General features: G+C 41.9%; 1 protein-coding gene across 2 annotated transcripts; it reads left to right on the top strand.

Moving 5' to 3' along the window:
* The first annotated feature begins 916 nt into the window (after positions 1–916).
* Positions 917–15,107, top strand: hapln4 (hyaluronan and proteoglycan link protein 4). Of its 2 annotated transcripts, none has more exons than XM_023292530.3 (8): positions 917–1,419; positions 4,619–4,862; positions 6,310–6,442; positions 8,433–8,622; positions 8,900–9,072; positions 9,196–9,311; positions 10,131–10,317; positions 12,266–15,107. In XM_023292530.3, exons 2-8 carry the CDS (start codon positions 4,806–4,808, stop codon positions 12,655–12,657), a joined length of 1,248 nt encoding a protein of 415 aa, XP_023148298.2. In that variant the 5' UTR covers positions 917–1,419; positions 4,619–4,805; the 3' UTR covers positions 12,658–15,107. The 2 variants fall into 2 exon arrangements, with proteins under 2 accessions (XP_023148298.2, XP_023148300.2); XM_023292532.3 differs by having other exon boundaries at positions 921–1,419; positions 4,619–4,965; positions 12,266–15,106.
* The last annotated feature ends 5,793 nt before the right edge of the window (positions 15,108–20,900 follow it).

Consider the following 20,900-nt stretch of genomic DNA (forward strand, 5'->3'; position numbering starts at 1 on the left):
TGTGATTGGCTGGCAGCCAGGCAACCTGTCCAGGTTGTACCTTGAATATCGCCCCAGCATCAGTCAGGACAGACTACAACACCCTACGAACAGGTATAGAAACTGGATGATGCCCCGTAAAAGGAGTGTCTGATCACTGTCCTTTAAAGCCACACCTGACTAGGACATGGATTAACTCAATGGTTGAGAATTTAGCACCAATTAAACAGCTCAAAAAGTTCTACTAGAACAGTTGGTTAAACTTAACCTCTTTCTAATCATGACAATGAAAATTACACTTTTCTGCAAGTCACAAAGCATAGCACTGAGCATAGCACAAGTCCATTGTGAATAAACGTCCATAAAGCCACTTTGATTAAAAGAAGAAAGATGCTTCAGAACTCATCTGAGAATCACCAAATTATTAAGATTTTCTTCTTCAGTATCAAAGTCACTGAGTGTCTGTATATTCATTAAGGAGCTGCTAATAGCTCATTTGGCATATTTTCAATTATACTAAAATAGAAATGATATAAAGACGTGTATATGCAGCTGGTTTTAGATGTAATTCCAAAATAGGCCTATATGTTGGTGTAAGCATGTTTACATGTATCAGATTAACAAAAACACCTTTGACTGCTGTATTTTTGAACAACAACAACAACAAAAAAAAAAATTTCAGACTGAGCTGATTAAAAAATAAGGACAAGCAGCTCTTTACACAAAAAAGTATGTATATTATATATATATATATATATATATATATATATATATATATATATATATATATATATATATATATATATATATATATATATATATATATATATATATATATATATATATATATATCAGTGATCCTCTTAGAAATACAATAATGTTTCTCCGGATGGGATCTAAATTACAGGACTGCCAGAAAAACAGAAGGTAATTGCAGCTGTAATTATTACTGGAGAAGGTGTGGAAAATAACCCACATATGCACTCAGAATGGGTTTAAAATCACTCGCCAGTGCACGTAATTTAAAATCAACCCCTTTTTCCTTAGAGAAATATTATAAATCCAGTCAGAAAAGGAGCTTTAGTCAACCTGAGGGCTAATCAGCCAGAAGTGACAACACCTGTGGGGGGTTGTAAGGCCTGCAGTGTTTGGTGCAAATATGATTTAAAGCTGTCTATCCAGTGGACATGGTGAATGTTATATAACCGTAATATCTGGATCTGTCTGCATGTCAGCCCACAAGTGTGAAACAGACATTGTGGGGGTTTGAGTAGGGAGACGGGGCGACTTAATAACTCCACAATATGCTCACTATTTCTTACCCAACACCACTGGGGCCGCCACAGATCATTACTCGGTGTCTGAGTGGCAAGGATGTGCCGACGTGCTGCAGAGGGTAATGTATCCTTCAACAGAAGCTCTTGTCACTCATTCACTCTGGTGAGCATACATTACTGCAGCCTATCTCACTTTTTAAAAAAAAGACACCCAAGACATGCTTCTGCCATCCTGAATTCTGTCTGATCCTCAGCTGCCCAAATTTTCCAGCACTTCATCCCTGTCTCTCCATACGTTCCTTGATGCTCTTTGTTTGTCTTTCTGCTGATTGATGCTGCTGTGTGCTCGCTGTGTGTGGGCGGCTCAGTAAGTGCTTTACTGCTGCTCTCATCATTGTCTTTTTTTACAAAGACATCAAATGAGTGACTTATGATTGTGATGTTTTTGTTTGCATAAACAAGCACACTTCAATGACCACCATGGCTGCAAGATGCAAGAGGGTTTCCATCACATTTAATTAGGAGAAAGACCAATATCAGCGCTGAGAGTTTCTTAGTATGAAAAAGGCTGATAAAATAGGAATAAAAAAATGATTATCACCTTACCATGTAATGTCATTTTCAAATTCTGCATCTGTCTGCCAAACATTTTGAATAATATGATGCTTTTGGATGCAGTTCAGTCGAATGAAAAGACAGCGTTTTCTTGATAGAAAGGGTTATTTATGTGGTTAGATAAAGCTTTTTGAAACAACAGTGTAACCCTTCGCTCCATCAATGACAGGAGCCCACTCATAAGTAATTATCCATCCTCCTTCGCTGAGCACTAGGCCAACAGATAGGCAGACTCATTTAATTCACTCTCCCTCAGCAGCTTTTTCATGCTGAAGTGTGGCATCGCTCCCACTTGCACATGCTAGCAGTGCATTCTGTGTGTGTGACAGAGGCTTTAAATCAAATGTGGCCGCTCCAAACAGCTCTGTAATCCCATGATGGGAGTCTCAGGGGGATCTCTGCTGCAGATGCCTGCTCTGCTGTGCAAGGCAGCCCTGGAGAGTTGTGAGAGCTGTGGTTGTGAAAAAATGCATAGAAACAACTCACACTGCAGGATTGGAAGGATTACCAGCGACGTATCGCTTCATAAGTCTCTCCTGAATTCATGAATTTGTGTTAAACTGACACTTAATTGATGGAAAGTAAATCTCACGACATCATACAATTATTTGTAAATCAGACTGGCTTTGGCTTCATTGAATTTTGTGTCTCTCTATGGTCAATTTGTCTCTATTTCTGGTCTTTTTGTTGTTGTTTTTGTGTCTTTTTTTCAGCACTCTGTTTGTTTTATGTAATTTTGTGTGATTTTGTGGTTGTGTCTCTTTTTTGCATCTATTTGTGTTCAGTTTGCATCTCTATTAATTCTAAGCAGTTTCTGGTCATATTGTGTGTCTTTGTGATAATTTTCTGTGTGTTTGGTTGTGGTTGTTTTGTGTCTCATTGCAGCCAGTTTTCATCTCTTTGTGCTTTTGTGTGTCCAAGAGGTGGTTTCATCTGTGTTTGTGTTGAATTGGCATCTGTTTTTGTTTTCATTTTGCATCTCTTTGTATTTGTAAAGTAAACTAGCAATCAGCGCTAGTCTGGCTAACCTGTTTTTTCCATTCCATCTTTGCCAAATGTAAATGTTCTTGTGGTCATTTTTACAGAAACGCTGAACTCCTTTGAAGCTCAATTCATTGATTTTTGATCATCACTATGCACCAAAGCACAAAAAATCTCTACCTTGACTGGTCCTTTTTATTTTCTAGATTTTGCCTCCTCTGCTTTTAAATTCTCCAAATCCACATGTGCTGAAACATTGCTGACAGACATTTCTTGCCCATGGTTGCTTTCATTTAATTTTTTATCCATTTTATTAGAGAAAATTACCTCCCTCATAGGTAGCAGGCAATCTTAGACAAATCCTCAGTGTTTTAACAGTACTGGAATAAAAACTGCCTGGAGTGTATTTCTCAACTTGTAATAGATTTGTAGGAGGATAATCTTTCTTGTCTCTGCTCTGAGGGCTGCAAACTGGAGCAACTCTTATGCAAAAAGCCTCGTCTAAATCCTACAGATACGGGCCAGAAAATATTTTGTTCATTTGAGTGTAGCCAATGCATCATTAAAGACCATGTTAAATAACACAGCAAATTGCCTGTTAATGCTTTTGCTAGCAGCCAGCTGTTGGCTGAGACCTGAAAGCAAGCTGTCACTGTTAATGTTGTCGACCTTGAATTTTTCGCTCCCACAAATCATCTCTTCATTGTCTGTTTTATTCCTCATTTGCTGAATCTCACGCTGATCGAGCTAGCGATTCTTCGGGGAGAATCTGGGCTCATGTCTCAGACTTTAGGAGCTGTTCTTGCAGTGATGCCACACAGGACTGCAGTAACTCAAGCAGCAGCACAGCGGCTGACAGATCCTGTTCGCTGCTCTATGAGACACTGCTAGTCAACTTGAATCTCTGCAGCACAGTATGAAATAATGTAGCAGTTTCATTTTTTATATGTTTAACAATACAGCCACCTCGTGTCCCTTCTCAACTCATTTTCAGCTGCAATCATCTCAAGGGCCTCGATTATCTCACTGTTGTGCTCATGGAAGACTCTAGTAGCGTCGGAGCCATATGCCCATATGGTGCTTTAGAGACACATCAGTGATGGTGTTCTTAAACTCTATGCTCTCTATATGATGACGAGTACATGGAGAACAAGAAGCATACAGGTCTATAGAATCTTGACAACAGACTCATCTCTGTGCAGCTTAGTTTGACAGCCTCTATGCTAACAAAATCCAATAAATGGGCTACACAAGTAAAAACTATTTTCTGAGACATTGCAAGCTGTTTACTGTTAGTGTCCCCAGTAACTGAAAAGACCTGAAGCTAATTCTGGGATTTTCAGCACAAATTTTACACCTTTGTATTGTTCTCGTTAATTTTTTAAATGCGAGTCCAGTCTTTACTTACACATCCAAAGAAGTCCATGAACCCAAAGAAATCCTGGTCCTTTGTACGGTAATCAAATTAAATATACGAAATCTTTACATTCTCTAATTTCAAGCAAATTAGTTACTTCCTAACAATTGAATCTGCCTGGTTCCTGGTGTGTAATGATTAATTCTTGCATTCAGTATTTTGAGCAAAATATGCACATGACATCACTAGTATTATTCATGTATGCTAATCACTGTAGCATTACAGTTTGAGCTGAAAGTGTATTCTCGATTTCCTTATTGTACCTCAGCTTTGAAGTTGTTTGTGTGTATTTGATGTGTCTTGAATAAAAGGATCAATCTTAATCCACAGTCATGTTTCAATTCTGCAGCTCCCATTATTTCACTGTCCTTCAAAGCCAACAAGGTGAACTGAAGCGAACTGCACCAGTTGAACCAGTAAGCGACTCTGTGATGGGCTTCAATGATGCACAGTAAAGATATCAGCTTATCCTGAGCAAATAAGTGCTGCGTCACAGGAGGACTGCGGGACCCACAAACACCGGTGGTTCCCCTGCAATGCGAGAGAGCAGCGATGGGACTGGAAATAGAGAGAGAGAAGGGGGGCAGAGGGAGGTGAGTGCTGCTGCAGAGCAACGTTTAGCCTGGCTGAGGAGTTAAATGTTTCACAGCATCACATCTGCTTCATCCAGGCATTAATCCTGTTGTCATAGCCATGGTAAGTTCAAATCACTTCTGTGCTCGCATACTGTCTGCCTCTGCAGCCCTGTGTGCTGCATGAGAACTGCAGGGATGATCATTGGACTAACCTTGAGAGAGATGATGCAGCAGGGCTGTTTATGGTGTGCAATGTGCATGTAAAATAGCTGCTTTAGTGACTCTGCTGCTTCACTGGGGCCTGAATTCATGCTCTGACTTTATGTGCTGCTGCGGCGCTGCTTCATAGGATGCGATTATTCACATGTGACACTGACAATGCAGACTTCTAGCAGCACATCCAGTAGCAGCACCTTTATTTTGTTGCTGTCATGCTTTTGTTCCACTTCACTGACAGTGGTATAACAACCTTTGGATCTCAGCATGTGAAAGTTGCATTTTACAGACACGATCTTCTGAAAACCAACCAGGGATCTATACGCTGCAGCTGGTATCTCATACTGGGTCAAAACACACACATCTGCAACTGTATGACTTTGTGCACTAATGAGGAGCAGTAACATCCAAGAAGAACTGTGCTTTCCAGCAAATTATTACTATTTTGGCTCTCAGTCCAAGGACACTGCTGCTAACAGCCTTTATATAAGTCTAACATGTACCATAAGCACCACTAAGACTCTAAGTTTGGCATTTTTCTTTCATAATTGTGATTCTTTTCTTGTTATTCATGGCCTCATAAAGCCATTTTCTTTACTAATTGGTCTCTACTGATGCAAGTCTGTCTTCCCCAAAACTTTCCAAATCCTTCTCTCTGCAGACACTCACCAGTACAGCTGGGAAAAAGTGCCAAACAAGCCTAAAGTTTACACTGTCCTGTTGGGCTATCTCTGCTTTTCATGCAGTACTTTGACTCAGAGCTAAAGCTACTGTAAGCAGCTGGCTGCTTGGTTATTTTATAGCATGACTTGCTCTCAAACCAAACACAGTCAAGGCAGTTAACATTTGTTTTCTTTGGAAAACAAAAAAGGAATCAGTTGTCTGGTACAGTTTGCTGACCAGCTCTACTTTCCAGAGTTTAAACACTTTCAGTTTCAGTATGGCTCTAAGTGCAGAAGATAGCTTTTGCTCAAGTCGTATGGCATAAAAAACGTGTGATTGTAGTCATTGGCTATTTTTTAAGTTGTTATTGTGTACATACAGTAAGAACCAGAAGAATTTTAATGCCAAAGTTGTTTTTGCTATTCAGTTATTTATAACGTTTTTGAATACCAGGACACTGAAGATGTCAAACTGTTGTTCTTGTTATTTTTGCTGTATTCACCTGTTTATTTTTTAAGTCTTGACTTTCCAGCTTATGGGGAGCCTGTAATGCTTCTATTTTTCTGTTATCTGTCCTTCCCTGCAGTTCTCCAGGCAGCTTGGACCTCTGATCTGTGGGAAAATGTCCTTTGTGGTGTTGATCCTCACCTCTGCCCTCTCAGTGTCTTCTCTAACCGCTGACACAGAGAAGGGAAGGAGGAAAGTGGTGCATGTTCTGGGTAAGGACGTTTTATTCGCTGGTAAAGTGATGAGGTCTGTGTTCACTGATCTGAGCTGGAATATGCTCAGGAACATAGAAGATATGTAGATTAGGTGAGAACACTGCTCATCTGAGGACATATGAGGTACATTTCACTAGCTGAGAAATTAGATCACATCAGGCAATGAACTCTTGATCTTTAGGAGACGCGACTGCCAATAACATCTGCAATGTAAAGGCTGAAAGAGATGTATTTACTCGTCTAATAGAAGATTCTTAAATGATTGAGCCACCTAATAGGTATGGCCCCAATAGTTTGTCCCATATCTTTTAATAAATATTGTATGTGGTTGATATGGTTGACTAGTTTAACAGCAACATTATATTCTTATACATTTACATATGTACATATTTATATACAGGTGAGCTATTAATATATTTTGTATGTAAAACCTTTACAAAGTACAGATGCAGTACAGGTATTAAAACATACAGTAGACTAAAAGAAACTATAATGCTATGGTTAAGCTCATAAAACATAAAGTGCAGAATGGTTAAAACCAATGATAACTGATTTGGTTTTAACTAGAATGGTAAACACCAAAACCAATGGTAATTGATTAGATTGTCTGCTTTTAATTTACTGCTATTCCAGCCTGGTTGAGGAGTTAAACACTATTGCACTGTTTCCCCACTGAGGAATAATTACAAATGAAATGACAAGGCGAAAAGGGGAAAACGTTGTTTGTCTAATAGAAGATTCTTAAACAGCTGAGGTGCAAGGTAACTATGGTGTAAGTATTTTGTCCCAGATCTTTAGCTAAATCTTGTCCATGGTCGATATGGTTGGGTAGTTCACCAGCAGATTTAGATTTTTACACATTTACTGTGTACATCTTTACAAACTACAGAAGATTTTCAGAATAAGAATCTAAAAATACACGAAGAGTGCAGTTTAATATTTCACACTGAAATATCTCAGAAGCATGAGCTGATAAAATGAAGAGTGCAAAATAGCTGAGACATCAGCACTATCCCAGAGTAACCAGGAGGACATAAACCCTCCACATCTGCTGAAATTCACTTTCACTGCCTGTCATGTCTCTAGACCATCATAAATGTTAACATGGTGACGCTTGTCTTAAAATCAGCACATTGCAGCCCTCCAGTGTCAGAAACTAAAGTTTGAATTAAACACCACTTGATGCTTTAATGGCTGATGGTGATAAACAACTTTGCAGAGAGCACTAAGCAGTGACAGGACTAATTGCTGCCTGGCATGGATAATTATAGGTGCCTTTATCTGGTCACAACATAGCAGAAACCCTCTTGCAGTGGCTCATTAAAGGTTTTAAATGTTTACGCCACACTTGTTGTACTCTTTCGGTTGCCTAGGCACACGCTCACACCCAAACAGCATCTGAGCAAAACGTCTGCCAAAAATGCAAAGCAGGCCTTGTTATTATCCATTTGAATGAAGAGAAGTGTGGCTGCCATTAGTCTTGGGTCATTTTGGCGAATCGCTCTCTGCAGAGGGTAGAATTTTGAAGTGGACAATCTGATGATAGGTCCGGGCAGAGGAGTGAGTTTGCTGCACACTGGACCCTTTTGTTGTAAAAGAAAAAAAAACTTCACTGCTGTTGATGTGCTGGATTGTTCAGGCACTAATGTGACAGCACAAGTAAACAGCTCACGCTTTATTAGCTGCCGCTGATTCAATTTTGCAGGCGTCTCACTGTGATATGCTTCACAAAGAGAATCAAAGATTGAATTTTACAATTAGAGCTACAAGTATTGGCAATGTCAAGGGTGATTGCAAACACCATTACAAGGACTAGACTGCACATACGATATCTGTATGATAATGGAGGATTTCTAATGCACTCATCCACTCATATTAATCTCATTTAACACTATTTACTCTGCATTTAACAAGGTTGCATAATTCAGATAACAGACGTCTACTTGCTGTGCAGAGTTGAAGATCTAAACATGAATCTGTCCCTCAGAGGACGACACCGGAGCTGTGATTGTGCAGACAGCTCCCGGTAAGGTGGTGACACATCGCGGTGGCTCCATCACTCTGCCCTGCAGATTCCATCATGAGCCTGAGAACACTGATCCTGCTCGCATTCGGATTAAATGGACCAAAGTGACAGATGCACTGCAGTTTGAGGACGTCTTTGTGGCGCTCGGAAGGTAAATCTGCATGTTCATTCCTCAGTCAGTCTATCTTGAACCACTGTTGCAATCAATTTTAAAGTTTCTCATTTGTGAGTAATTGATTTGATTGGATGATTTTAATTCACTGCCACCTATTGCATTGTTTTCCACACATTCTGAAATCTCATTACTTTCTGGTTTCATCAACCCACTGGGAAATCATTAAAAATTAAATGAGTTTCAAGTCTTTTCTGGGAGTTTTGAATAATTTTGCTCACAGCCACTGTTTTAAAGGATAAATACGTCTCCACAGGCAGCAGCGGGTGTTTGGATCATACCGAGGCCGAGTGTTTTTGGAGCAGGCGGGACCAGGTGACGCCTCAGTCATCATCCAGAATGTCACACTGGAGGACTACGGACGCTACGAGTGTGAGGTCACTAATGACATGGAGGATGATACAGGATTTGTCAACCTTGACTTAGAAGGTCAGGAATGAGATTTTATTAAAACTCAGATGTATCTGAGGCTCAGCTGGCTCTTTTACTGCATGATGTCTGGAGAAATTTTTGACTCCCTCTTAGTTTTAGATCTGTTTCTGTCACCTGTAGGAGTGGTCTTTCCCTACTACCCCCGTGAGGGGCGCTACAAGCTCAACTACCACCAGGCTGAGGACGCCTGCAAACAGCAGGACGCCATCCTGGCTTCTCATTCTCAGCTGCACAAAGTGAGTTCACACACTTTCATTGGTTCATACCCGGATAGTCTCTCATTGTCAAGTCAGATAAACCTGCTACACTCCAAAACCTGCTGGGGAGTTTGAAAGGCAAGATATTTTAAAAAGAAAGAAAGAAAAACACATCAAGATTACACCAATTTTGAACCTAAATCTGTAAGAAGGGAATACTTGTCTGACTTTCAATTTTCTAACGAAACTACTCATGCAGTATTTTGTTCCATCAGAAAATGTAACCACATTTAAACTTCAAACTGTGATATCTTTTCAAAAATAATTTAAAGATCTGCCAAAAATTAACTGTTTGTACAAAATGCATTATAATTTTGCATAGAAGATATTAGTGACTGAGTTGCTTCCAAAAATCAAATATTAAGAGGCTTTTCAGCTGAACTAGGCTCAACTGCAGGCTGTGTTTACATGGAACAGAGAGGAGACAAATAGGAGATGAAGTAGTTCAATATTTATAGTAGGTCAAGTCAGTATTATTTTGCTTCAGGGATCAGAGAGTTAAGAGAAACTGGGATACACATCACAGGACACTGGCCACTCATATTTATTCATTGATGGGCCACTCTTTTAGCTGTAACTAAACATTTTCTTGCTGCAGTCTTCAGCTATAAACTTTTTAAGAGTATGCATATGACTCGATCAAAAGTTATACTGCAGGCCGGCTGTCCAAATGCAAAATGCTGTAAAGTCAAGAGTATTGGAGTTATGAGAGAGGAGATAAAATAAATTCTTTCTCCTCTTAATAATGTCTTTAATCCTTCAGTACAACCCACTAACCCACATTATCTTCCTCCATAGGCCTGGCTGGAAGGACTGGACTGGTGTAATGCTGGATGGCTAGAGGACGGCTCGGTCCAGTACCCGATCTCTCATCCCAGAGATCAGTGTGGCCGCAAGGACACCCCGGCTGGTGTCCGTAACTATGGCTACAGGCACAAAGAGGACGAGCGCTATGATGCTTTCTGCTTCACTTCCAAGCTCAATGGTGAGAAACAGAAGAGATACGTAGGCTGGCGGGTGCAGATGAGCGCACAGGCATGTGTGTATCTGGAAATCAGCAAGACTTTGTAGTCCAGCAAACACAAACATCCAACCTAGTATCCCGCATCTTTGGCTCTGGATTGAAAGGAAAACAAAACACTGGCAGAGCTGGGCTTTTTGTGCCACTGTATAGAAAGAGGACGCATCATGAGCATAGGACTTCAGGGAAATGAGACCCATGTCTCTGATCTCTGCCTGTGATCTTACAGGCCTAAGGCCATTGGATTTAAATGAGGCGATGTTGATTCAGCCCTGCTTGGGCCACAGTGTCCTCTGGGCACCGAGCATCACCTTTCATCTCCCATCTCTTTGATTTACATCACATTCCCACAGAGAGGCAGCACACGCCACCTTCAGATTCACAGGCAAAAACAAACTGGGGAAAGTAGGGATCTGGATTAGTTTTACGTACTAAACTTCTACTTAATGGTAAGCAGCAGCTGGCTTTCTCTAAGTGTCTGGAGGAAAACAATCAACCAAGTAGCATCTTTCAAGCTGACTAACGAAAACTAGATCTTTGTTTGTCTAATGCAAAAAGTGGTGTAAAAATGACACTTCTGTGAATAGTGTTACACTTTATTTTTTTGCACAAATCAAACAAATCATATGTAACTTGTATGAGAGTTGAAAGTGGAAATCTTTATATCTGTCTGTCAAGCAAATAAAACAGATTGATACTTTCCCTTTAAATTCAAGGTGTCCAGTAACTCACGTGTCACATATGTACGAAAAATAAGGAAAATAAGGTGCAAATTGTGCTGGTAGAAGAAACAAGTTAAGGTGCATGAAAAAAATGATGCTGGTTAAATAAAAAATAGAATTAAAAGTTTATGTACAGCATAACAATAATAAAAAAAAAAATAAATCGAAAAAAAAGTTTCTTCAAATGTTGAACTATTTCTTCTAAACACTGACTATATTCATGAAACATATTATTTCAGTTCAGAAAAACATGCCCCAAACTCTGCATACTTTCCTTTGAGGGTTGAAAGAGCATTAAAACCGCATCATGCATTCCAAAAAGTATGCAAAAGCTATATCACTAGGTAGATAAAAGTCAGTGCTCGTCATTTGAATCTACTGTTTTGGGATATCCTAAACTGGAAAAAAGAACCCAGAGCCTTTCCTCAGTGAGAAAAAGGTAGCATGACAGAAAGCTTAAACGATTGCTCATAGCTTCCCCTGTGTGTTAATTACTGTGGACAGTCTGTTGTGGGCAGGAGGTTTGAGCAGTGGTCTTGACCGATGCTGTGTCTCAGGCCAGCTGGAAGGTATTTACTGAGCGTCCCCTGGGGGAATATGAGACGATATTCTGCCTCTCTAATAGCCACCAGTCACATAAACAAGCACAAAATCAATAGCTGAGCCAAGTGCAGAGCTGAGGTTGCTGACACGATTTTCATAAACAGTTGCTGGAAGAAAGCGGCAGCTCTTTATTCTTAGTTAGGTTCTTTATTCTTTGCTTCTTTCTTTGGAGAGAACTACCTTTTGATTCATCTCAGTTCAAACAATTTACCCAATCAGGATACCAATTTCTTTAACGCTGCCAGGCGAAAAAGTCTCCCCAGAGGTGAGATGAAAGCAGGAATTGAAGCGTTTTAAGAGTAATTCTGAGTTAGAGTTCTGTCCGCTGACACACTATTGCCTTTCAATTTTGAGCTGCTGCCCAGCTGGTGGTTTGAATGATTTGATATTCTGAACACAATCAGGCACAGAGGCCAGAAAAACTGAGAATGCCTACCCTCGGGGCTTGGCTTGTCTCTGGGGCTTCTATCTCTCATTCCCTTCCCTTTTGCCCTCCTCAACAATGCACTGGCTCTGTTTTTCTTCACCTTTTCACATGTTCCTACAACAAACACAGTCTGCTCTCATCTCTCTGTATATCCCTGCAGGCAAAGTGTACTTCCTCAAACGCTTCAAGAAGGTGAACTATGCGGAGGCGATGAAGGCGTGCATTCGAGATGGCTCAGTTGTGGCCAAAGTGGGTCAGCTGTACGCAGCATGGAAGTTTCAGCTACTGGACCGCTGTGAAGCCGGCTGGCTGGAGGACGGCAGCATCCGGTACCCCATCGTCAACCCCCGTTCTCGCTGTGGAGGATCCCAGCCAGGAGTCCGACACCTGGGCTTCCCTGATAAAAAATTCCGCCTCTATGGGGTCTACTGCTTCCGCGAGAACAAGGACGAAACCGCAGGTGGTACCGGGATGACAAAGCGCCCTGCAGATGGTCTGACAAGGAGGAAGAGCAGCAACAGCATCCCTATGAATGCCACAAGGGTGATTTAAAGTGAAAAGACTGAGAACAGGAGGGGGGGATGCAATTTTAGATTTGACTGCAACTGTCGCCTAGCAGCCAGACTCCATTCATTGCTTTTAAAGTAAAACACTCGAAGACAAGATGTACTCATTTGCAGATTTGCCAGAGAGAAGAAGCGAGGCTGTGTAAAATTAAGGGTGACATCTTTATTAGGGTGATTTTCCATTTCGTCTCCAGTCAGTCAATCATCTTAAGGAGCAAGTAAGTGAGTATGTTAGCACATCTGTCACCTGAAAACTGAAAGATTCAACAGCAGTTTGATCATTACTCAGGGGCACATCAGATCAGAGAGCCTGCCATGAATATTCTTGTTTACATGTGTGTGTGAATCATATTTTGGCCCCTGTGTGACTCCTGAGCGCTGAGCTGCAGCCTGAGCCAGAATCCATGTGCCAGGGTGAAAACATTCATTACTGAGTGAGATGGGATGATCTGCCTGGCTGTATGGAAAAAATCCAAGATGCCCTGTAAGTTTGGATTGTACCAAGTGTAACTGCCTGTATCTGGGTGCCATGCCTGGTTAGCAACCCTCTGGCACAACGTGTATCATTTTTCTCATTAACTAAGACCTGGCAATCTCATCATCAGAGCTGAACAGGCAAACTAGCTAATATTGCAGTAGCTCTAAAATAATAATTGCACTTTAAATACATAGAGCTTTATTTTATGGTAGAATCCTAAGCAAGCATGTGTCATTTGGCTGAGAGTAGCTGCTGGGGCTGAATTAGCAAAACTACAAAGCTACAATAATTGCTAGTTACCTCACATACTGCATTTATAAGATATCTAAGGAACCAATTGCACAATCGTCAATGTTACATGCAGAGACCTTTATTACACAGTATGTTTGCAATTACTGAATAGATGGATCTTCTAGAAGAAAATAAAAATCTTGAAATTGTTAATTTGAAGAATAATTGTTTCAGTGCACTTTTTTTTTCAAAACAGAGAGATCTGTCTTAATTTGGGTCACAAATTCAAGGAACTCCATGCAGGCTCTATTGTCAGGCTAACAGTTCTGTAATTTTACGCAATGTTAGCATGTACATATTAACATTAGCATGCTAAAATACTCAAAGTCAGTGGTAATCATTTTCACTCTAATACTGTTTCCATGTATCCATCTATCCGTTTTCCTCCACTTATCTGGGTTTGGGTCACGGAGGTCAAGTGAGGCATTCCTGATGGTCGTCTCTACAGCTAAGTTTACCAGCTCCTCCTGGGGGTTCCCCAGGTGTTCCCAGGTCAGATGAGATATGTAATCCCTCCAGCAAGTTCTGGATCTACCTCAGGGTGTCCTTCCAAATACATGCCTGGAAAGACTCCAAGGGAGGCACACAGGAGGCATCCTAATCAGATGCCTGAACCAACCGAGTTGGCTTCTTTCGAAGCCAAGAAGCAGCAGTCAGAAATCCACACTCTGTCTCTAAGGCTGAGCCCAGCCACTCTTCGTATGAAACCCATTTTAGCCACATCTCACACTCCATTTTCCCATCACTCATGAACAAAATTTCGAGATACTTCAGCTTCTTTGCTTGAGGCAGCAATTCACCCCCAACCCAGGTGGAATAATCCACCTGTTTTCCGGCAGACAACATGACAACACAAAACATGGCCTCAAATTTGAAAGTCTGCAAACCACCACAGTGCGTGCTGAAGGTTACAAACTGATGAAGCAAATCAAACCACATCATCTGCAAAAAGCAGAGAAGTGATTCTGAGGGTATCAAACCAGACACGCTTGATATCCTGTCTACTAATGTCAATTTGTTTGGAAAGAAGTGGTAACCTCGGCGATGTCTACCAAGAACATGTTTGGTAATACAGAATACAAACACTCATAGACTGATATTCTTGGCATTTACCAGCACTAAACACAAAGTACAGCTATCGGAAACTCTAGTTTTCGAGATATTATTCATGAAAGAAAGCACTGAACAAATGCATTTTTTTGACCTGACGATGACTCCAGATTAAAAGTTAAAGGATCACTGCAATTATCATGGTTTGTTCTGAGAAAAACACAACTGTCTGCACCCAATTTCATTTACATCAATACAATAGTTGTCAAGACACTTCACTAAAAATAACAAGATGACATTGTCATAGTGGTGCTAGAGGCAGGATCACCATCTGGGAAACATGAATGTATTGACAAACTTTTGTGCCAGACTATTTGGTAGAAGTTTTGATATTTCTGCGGAGAAGTTTGGTCTGTTGGTGGTGCAAGAAGCTTAACTATTAAAGTCAGTGCATGATGCTGACAGTTTGCTGAAGTTTGGGACAACTGGTCAGGTCTTCTCATTGTCTTCTTTTAGCTCGACTATGTTTGAATCTGCGCCAGTACACCTTGTAAAGCTGTACTTGAGAGATCTATGATAAGTGCTGCAAAAAACCCATATATTTTATTAATAAATATTAACAAAATTAAAAGTTCCTGCACATCTGTGTTTGTCTTTTGACTTAGTGTCTAATTAGACCTCTGATGAGGTTAAGGTGGAGGTGTGCTGAGGAACAGGCCTTTTTTTCACTGCAGGCTTTTTGACTTGCCGCAGAAAGAAAAGCACAGGAGGAATTAATGATGGTTTTCTTCCATTAAAAGGCCCAGTAAGTCATGACGGTGAACCAGAATGTACAAATCCTTAAGTGGAATGCAGCTGGTATTATTACTAAATAGCTTTACTTTTTCTGACAAGTCACATTGTCTCCTGCGAGAAAAGACTGCTGGGTCGGTCACCAAGTCTTTTCTCTGCCTGAAATCATTCCCTGAGTGCTGCATAGTGGACTAGATTTACCCTCTACTATATTATTTGAGTGTTTGTGGCTCTACAGCTGTCAGAGATGAATCAAAATTTCAATGCTGGGAGCAACATAGGGTCACTACTGTATACAGGCCTCATTTACACCACTTATATTGACATGTTGAGTATGACAGCATGGGTGTGACTGATAATATTAACTGTGGCTGCACTCCAGGGTCAAGTTATTGTGCATGTTCGCTAGCTGGACTACTGTAATTAACTGCTTTCTCAAAGAGAGAGAAACCATCATTAATGCTATTAGTTTCACATGTGACACAAAAGTAAATAATAGGCTCTTTGAGATGAACTGAGCCTCATCTGGAGAGCAGACGAGAGCAGGCAGCAGCAGCATGGGGTGTTAAAAGTTTGCTGTCAAAACAGTTTCCGGCAGCGTTCAGTCTCTACAGGAGACTGTAGACGCACACTGATTTATTAAAATGTTGTCACACCCAGATTTCAGTTTGTACACAGTCCCCAATAGCTTTAATTAATGCAGGGTAGTCTGTTGAAATGCTGTACAGACCGTCTCTGATCTGAGCTCATGCACATTAAAAAGTCACTCACAACATAATTAAAGGCATGGTTGACAAAAAAAATCTAATTTATTGATTTAGGTAAACCTTTAAAGTTGTAAGCATTATTGTGATGAGTTGTGTTGGCATAATAATGTAGATAAATGCATCAACTTCATACTGTGTGTAATTAAAACTCAATTTTCTGTGTTAATTGATTTGACACTAAATTCAAGTTGTACTAACCTACTAAAAGTGGTTCGATAACTTAATTTTAGTTGAAAAGAATGAAAAGAATCAGTTGGTTAAGACTGTCAGACAAACTGTAGGCTGAACAAATATAATACAAAGGGCATTCCACGGCAATAACCTTTGGTGGACATCATCATAAACACGCCATCCCCACCGTGAAGCATGGTGGTGGCAGCATCATGATGTTGTGGGGAAGTTTCTCAGCAGAAGGCTTGTAAAGAGTAAAATTAATCCAGCAATATAATTCCTGCACAACAACCTGATGCAGTCTGCAAGAGAACTATGACTTGGGAGGAAAATTGTTTTCCAGCAAGATAATGACTTGAAACATACAGCTAAAACGTCAAAGGAATGGTTTAAATACAGCAAGGCGATTGTTCTGGAGTGGTGTGTGTGTATGTAGATTCTTCTTCAGCCAAGTCCTTGTATTGCTAGTCCAAGTCACATCCACTGAAGTGTAACTCTTCGTGTGTCTACGTCTGGTCTGGCTGCACCGATTAGCATTTCCACGATTTTTTTTCCTTCATTGGAGATTTATCTACCTGAATATTTATTTTATTTATGAATCTTCCTATCAATATATAAAGACATAATAGTTGTAAGTATATTGAAGAGGTACTGTGCAAGAAGAACATTTACCCTACCATCCTTCAAGTTTATTTTTTCCTTCAAGCAAAAAAGGTGTAAGGTAAGTTGCATTACTTTCATTTCATTTTCTAAAACCTCTACGTAAATGCTAACAATTTATATTGTTTTTTTATATAAATATATAGAAACATGTGGCGCTGGCATGGTACACACTGGCGTGATTTCTATTCAGTCAGTTTGTAAAATGATTAGAAAATTTCCGGTTATACATCTTTTCATAGAAGCACCAATGGAATCATGTAATTTATTCATTTAATGTAAGTTGCTGTATTAAGCAGGAATTGTCCTTGCTCAGTGTTTTTAGTGACAATCACTCCATAACCTGATTAACAGATAATAAATAAGAATAAATTAATAGTATGATATAAGTTTAGTAAATGCTCATGCGTTGCTACATACCAAGCACACCCAACAGAAAATAGCTCAGCAGTTACACTATCAACAATACTTTGAAACCTTGTTACTGTAAATATTTAGATAAAAGGTAGATAGATAGATAGATAGATAGATAGATAGATAGATAGATAGATAGATAGATAGATAGATAGATAGATAGATAGACAGACAGATAGACAGATAGATAGATAGATAGATAGATAGATAGATAGATAGATAGATAGATAGATAGACAGATAGATAGACAGACAGATAGACAGACAGATAGATAGATAGATAGATAGATAGATAGATAGATAGACAGACAGATAGACAGATAGATAGACAGATAGATAGACAGATAGATAGATAGATAGATAGATAGATAGATAGATAGATAGATAGATAGATAGATTTCTAAGTGACCCTAAACTTTTGAACAGTAGTGTACATGAGTTAAAGTTGCTCCATATTATTTACAGCTGCTCTATATCACTTAAAGTTGACCTATAGTACTGTTCAAAAGTTTGGGGTCACCTGGACAATTCATAATTAGCTAACACAATGTAGCATTAGAACACAGGAGTGATGGTTGCTGGAAATGTTCCTCTGTACCTCTATGGAGATACTCCATGAAAAATCAAGCGTTTCCAGCTACAATAGTCATTTACCACATTAACAATGTCTACACTGGATTTCTGATTCATTTAATGTTATCGTCATTGAAAAAAATGCTTTTCTTTCAAAAATGAGGACATTTCTAAGTGACCCTAAACTTTTGGACAGTAGTGTATGTCATAGTTGTCATGAATACAGCCTGAGGCTGTGGTCAGGGCAGTGCTCTCTCCTCCAGCTCTATTCTCTCCCTCTCTCTCTCTCTCTCAGGTGTGTGTTGGTGCAGAAGGCTGCAGCAGGTGTTCTGAGTTGGTAATTGGGTGATTGTGTGCAGGTGGAAGTCATGCAATCAAGCTGCTCCCGCTCTGCTTATAATCAGACGCCACTCTGTCTTGAATGTGGGACTCTGAACAATGAACAGTAAGTGCTCTGCTCAGTTCATGTCTGCACCTCCGTTTCAGTTCTCTCAGTAATCCTGTTTTCTTTGTTTAGTGTCGACTTCTGCCTGCTTCAACTCCCGGATCCTCTGCCTGGTTACCTACCTCCTTCCCACCTTTCAGCCTCCTGGATGAAACACCTGCTGTCAGCCAGACCTCGCCACCTGAGACGCCATAACCATCCACGTGGGTTATAATCTAATGGAAAGCTTGGACGCCTCGTAGCCATACCTCTGCCTCAGCTGCTCCATCGCTGGTCCAAACACCTGCAAGAGGATTCACTTACCTGGACTGGCCCGGCCCGGCTTTCCCCCCATCCTGAACTCTGTTCCTCCATGACGGCCAGTTAAGTCTCTGTTCCCGAGTAGTATCAGACTATCGGTGACCAACGTTAGTATTACAGCCGTTCGTTAGTCGTATCCTGTATTATTCTCTGGTAAATAATTGTAGTTTTGTAAATAGTTGTTTTGGGTGTTGGATTACTGTTAGTATTGATTCTCGGTTTTTTCAGCGTTATTTAGGATTCCTGCCGTAGTGCTACCAAACGTGTGTTTTCGTAGTTTGAGACCAGCGCTCTGCTGTTGCCCCGGTGTGAGAGCACAGCGTTGGACTCTCAGACCGGGGCAAGAGAAGAGTGGTTCCCTCCTGTTACCCCAGTCTGAGAGTGATGGTTGCTGGAAATGTTCCTCTGTACCTCTATGGCGATACTCCATGAAAAATCAAGCGTTTCCAGCTAGAAATGTCATTTACCACATTAGCAATGTCTACACTGGATTTCTGATTCATTTAATGTATCGTCATTGGAAAAGAAAATGCTTTTCTTTCAAAAATGAGGACATTTCTAAGTGACCCTAAACTTTTGGACAGTAGTGTATGTCATAGTTGTCATAAATACAGCCTGAGGCTGTGGTCAGGGCAGTGCTCTCTCCTCCAGCTCTATTTTCTCTCTCTCTCTCTCTCTCTCTCTCTCTCTCTCTCTCTCTCTCTCTCTCTCTCTCTCTCTCTCTCTCTCTCTCTCTCTCTCTCTCTCTCTCTCTCTCTCTCTCTCTCTCTCTCTCTCTCTCTCTCTCTCTCTCTCTCTCTCTCTCTCTCTCTCTCTCTCTCTCTCTCTCTCTCTCTCTCTCTCTCTCTCTCTCTCTCTCTCTCTCTCTCTCTCTCTCTCTCTCTCTCTCTCTCTCTCTCGTGTGTTGGTGCAGAAGGCTGCAGTAGGTGTTCTGAGTTGGTGATTGTTTGCAGGTGGAAGTCATGCAATCAAGCTGCTCCCGCTCTGCTTATAATCAGACGCCACTCTGTCTTGGATGTGGGACTGTGAGCAATGAACAGTAAGTGCTCTGCTCAGTTCATGTCTGCACCTCCGTTTCAGTTCTCTCAGTAATCCTGTTTTCTTTGTTTAGTGTCGACTTCTGCCTGCTTCAACTCCCGGATCCTCTGCCTGGTTACCTACCTCCTTCCCACCTTTCAGCCTCCTGGATGAAACACCTGCTGTCAGCCAGACCTGAGACGCCATAACCATCCAGGTGGGTTATAATCTAGTGGAAAGCTTGGACGCCTCGTAGCCATACCTCTGCCTCAGCTGCTCCATCGCTGGTCCAAACACCTGCAAGAGGATTCACTTACCTGGACTGGCTCTCTCCTGTTGCCCCGGTCTGAGAGCCCAGCTCTCTCCTGTTGACCCGGTCAAAGAGCCCAGCTCGGCTGGGCTCTCAGACCAGCCGGGTGGCTGGCCAGCCGGCTGGCTGGCTCTCTCCTGTTGCCCTGGTCAGAGAGCCCAGTGCTTTCTCCTGTTGCCCCGGTCAGAGAGCCCAGGTTGCTCCTGTTGCCCTGGTCAAAGAGCCCAGCTCTCTCCTGGGCTCTCAGACTGGCCAGCTGGCTGGCCGGCTGGCTGGCTGCCTCCCTCCTGTTGCCCCGGTCTGAGAGCCCAGCGCTCTCCTGTTGCCCTGGTCTGAGAGCCCGGCCGGTGGCTCACCGGCTGGCTGGCTCCCTCCTGTTGCCCCGGTCTGAGAGCCCAGCTCTCTCCTGTTGACCCGGTCAAAGAGCCCAGCTCGGCTGGGCTCTCAGACCGGCTGACTGGCCGGTTGGCTGGCCAGCTGGCTGGCTCCCTCCTGTTGCCCCGGTCCGAGAGCCCAGCGCTGTCCTGTTGCCCCGGTCTAAGAGCCCAGCTTTCTCCTGTTGCCCCGGTCAAACAGCCCAGCTCGACTGGGCTCTCAGACCGGCCGGCTGGCTGCCTCCCTCCTGTTGCCCCGGTCAGAGAGCCCAGTGCTTTCTCCTGTTGCCCCGGTCAGAGAGCCCAGTGCTTTCTCCTGTTGCGCCGGTCAAAGAGCCCAGCTCCCTCCTGGGCTCTCGGAGTGGCTGGTTGGCTGGCTGGCTGCCTCCCTCCTGTTGCCCCAGTCTTAGAGCCCAGCGCTCTCCGTTTGCCCTGGTCTGAGAGCCCAGCCGATTGGTTGGCCGGCCGGTGGCTCACCAGCTGGCTGGCTCCCTCCTGTTGCCCCGGTCTGAGAGCCCAGCGCTCTCCTGTTGCCCAGGACTGAGAGCCCAGCCACCTGGCTGGTTGGCTGGCTGGCTGGTTGGCTGG

Source organism: Amphiprion ocellaris, chromosome 2 (genome assembly GCF_022539595.1).
Source record: "Amphiprion ocellaris isolate individual 3 ecotype Okinawa chromosome 2, ASM2253959v1, whole genome shotgun sequence".
NCBI lineage: Eukaryota > Metazoa > Chordata > Actinopteri > Pomacentridae > Amphiprion > Amphiprion ocellaris.

Excerpts from the sequence above, each read along its gene's own strand:
- hapln4 (XM_023292530.3), top strand. The coding sequence starts at position 4,806 with ATGCGAGAGAGCAGCGATGGGACTGGAAATAGAGAGAGAGAAGGGGGG. Across the intron at positions 6,443-8,432 it reads GAAAGTGGTGCATGTTCTGG|AGGACGACACCGGAGCTGTG; the intron begins GTAAGGACGTTT and ends TCTGTCCCTCAG. Across the intron at positions 8,623-8,899 it reads GTCTTTGTGGCGCTCGGAAG|GCAGCAGCGGGTGTTTGGAT; the intron begins GTAAATCTGCAT and ends ACGTCTCCACAG.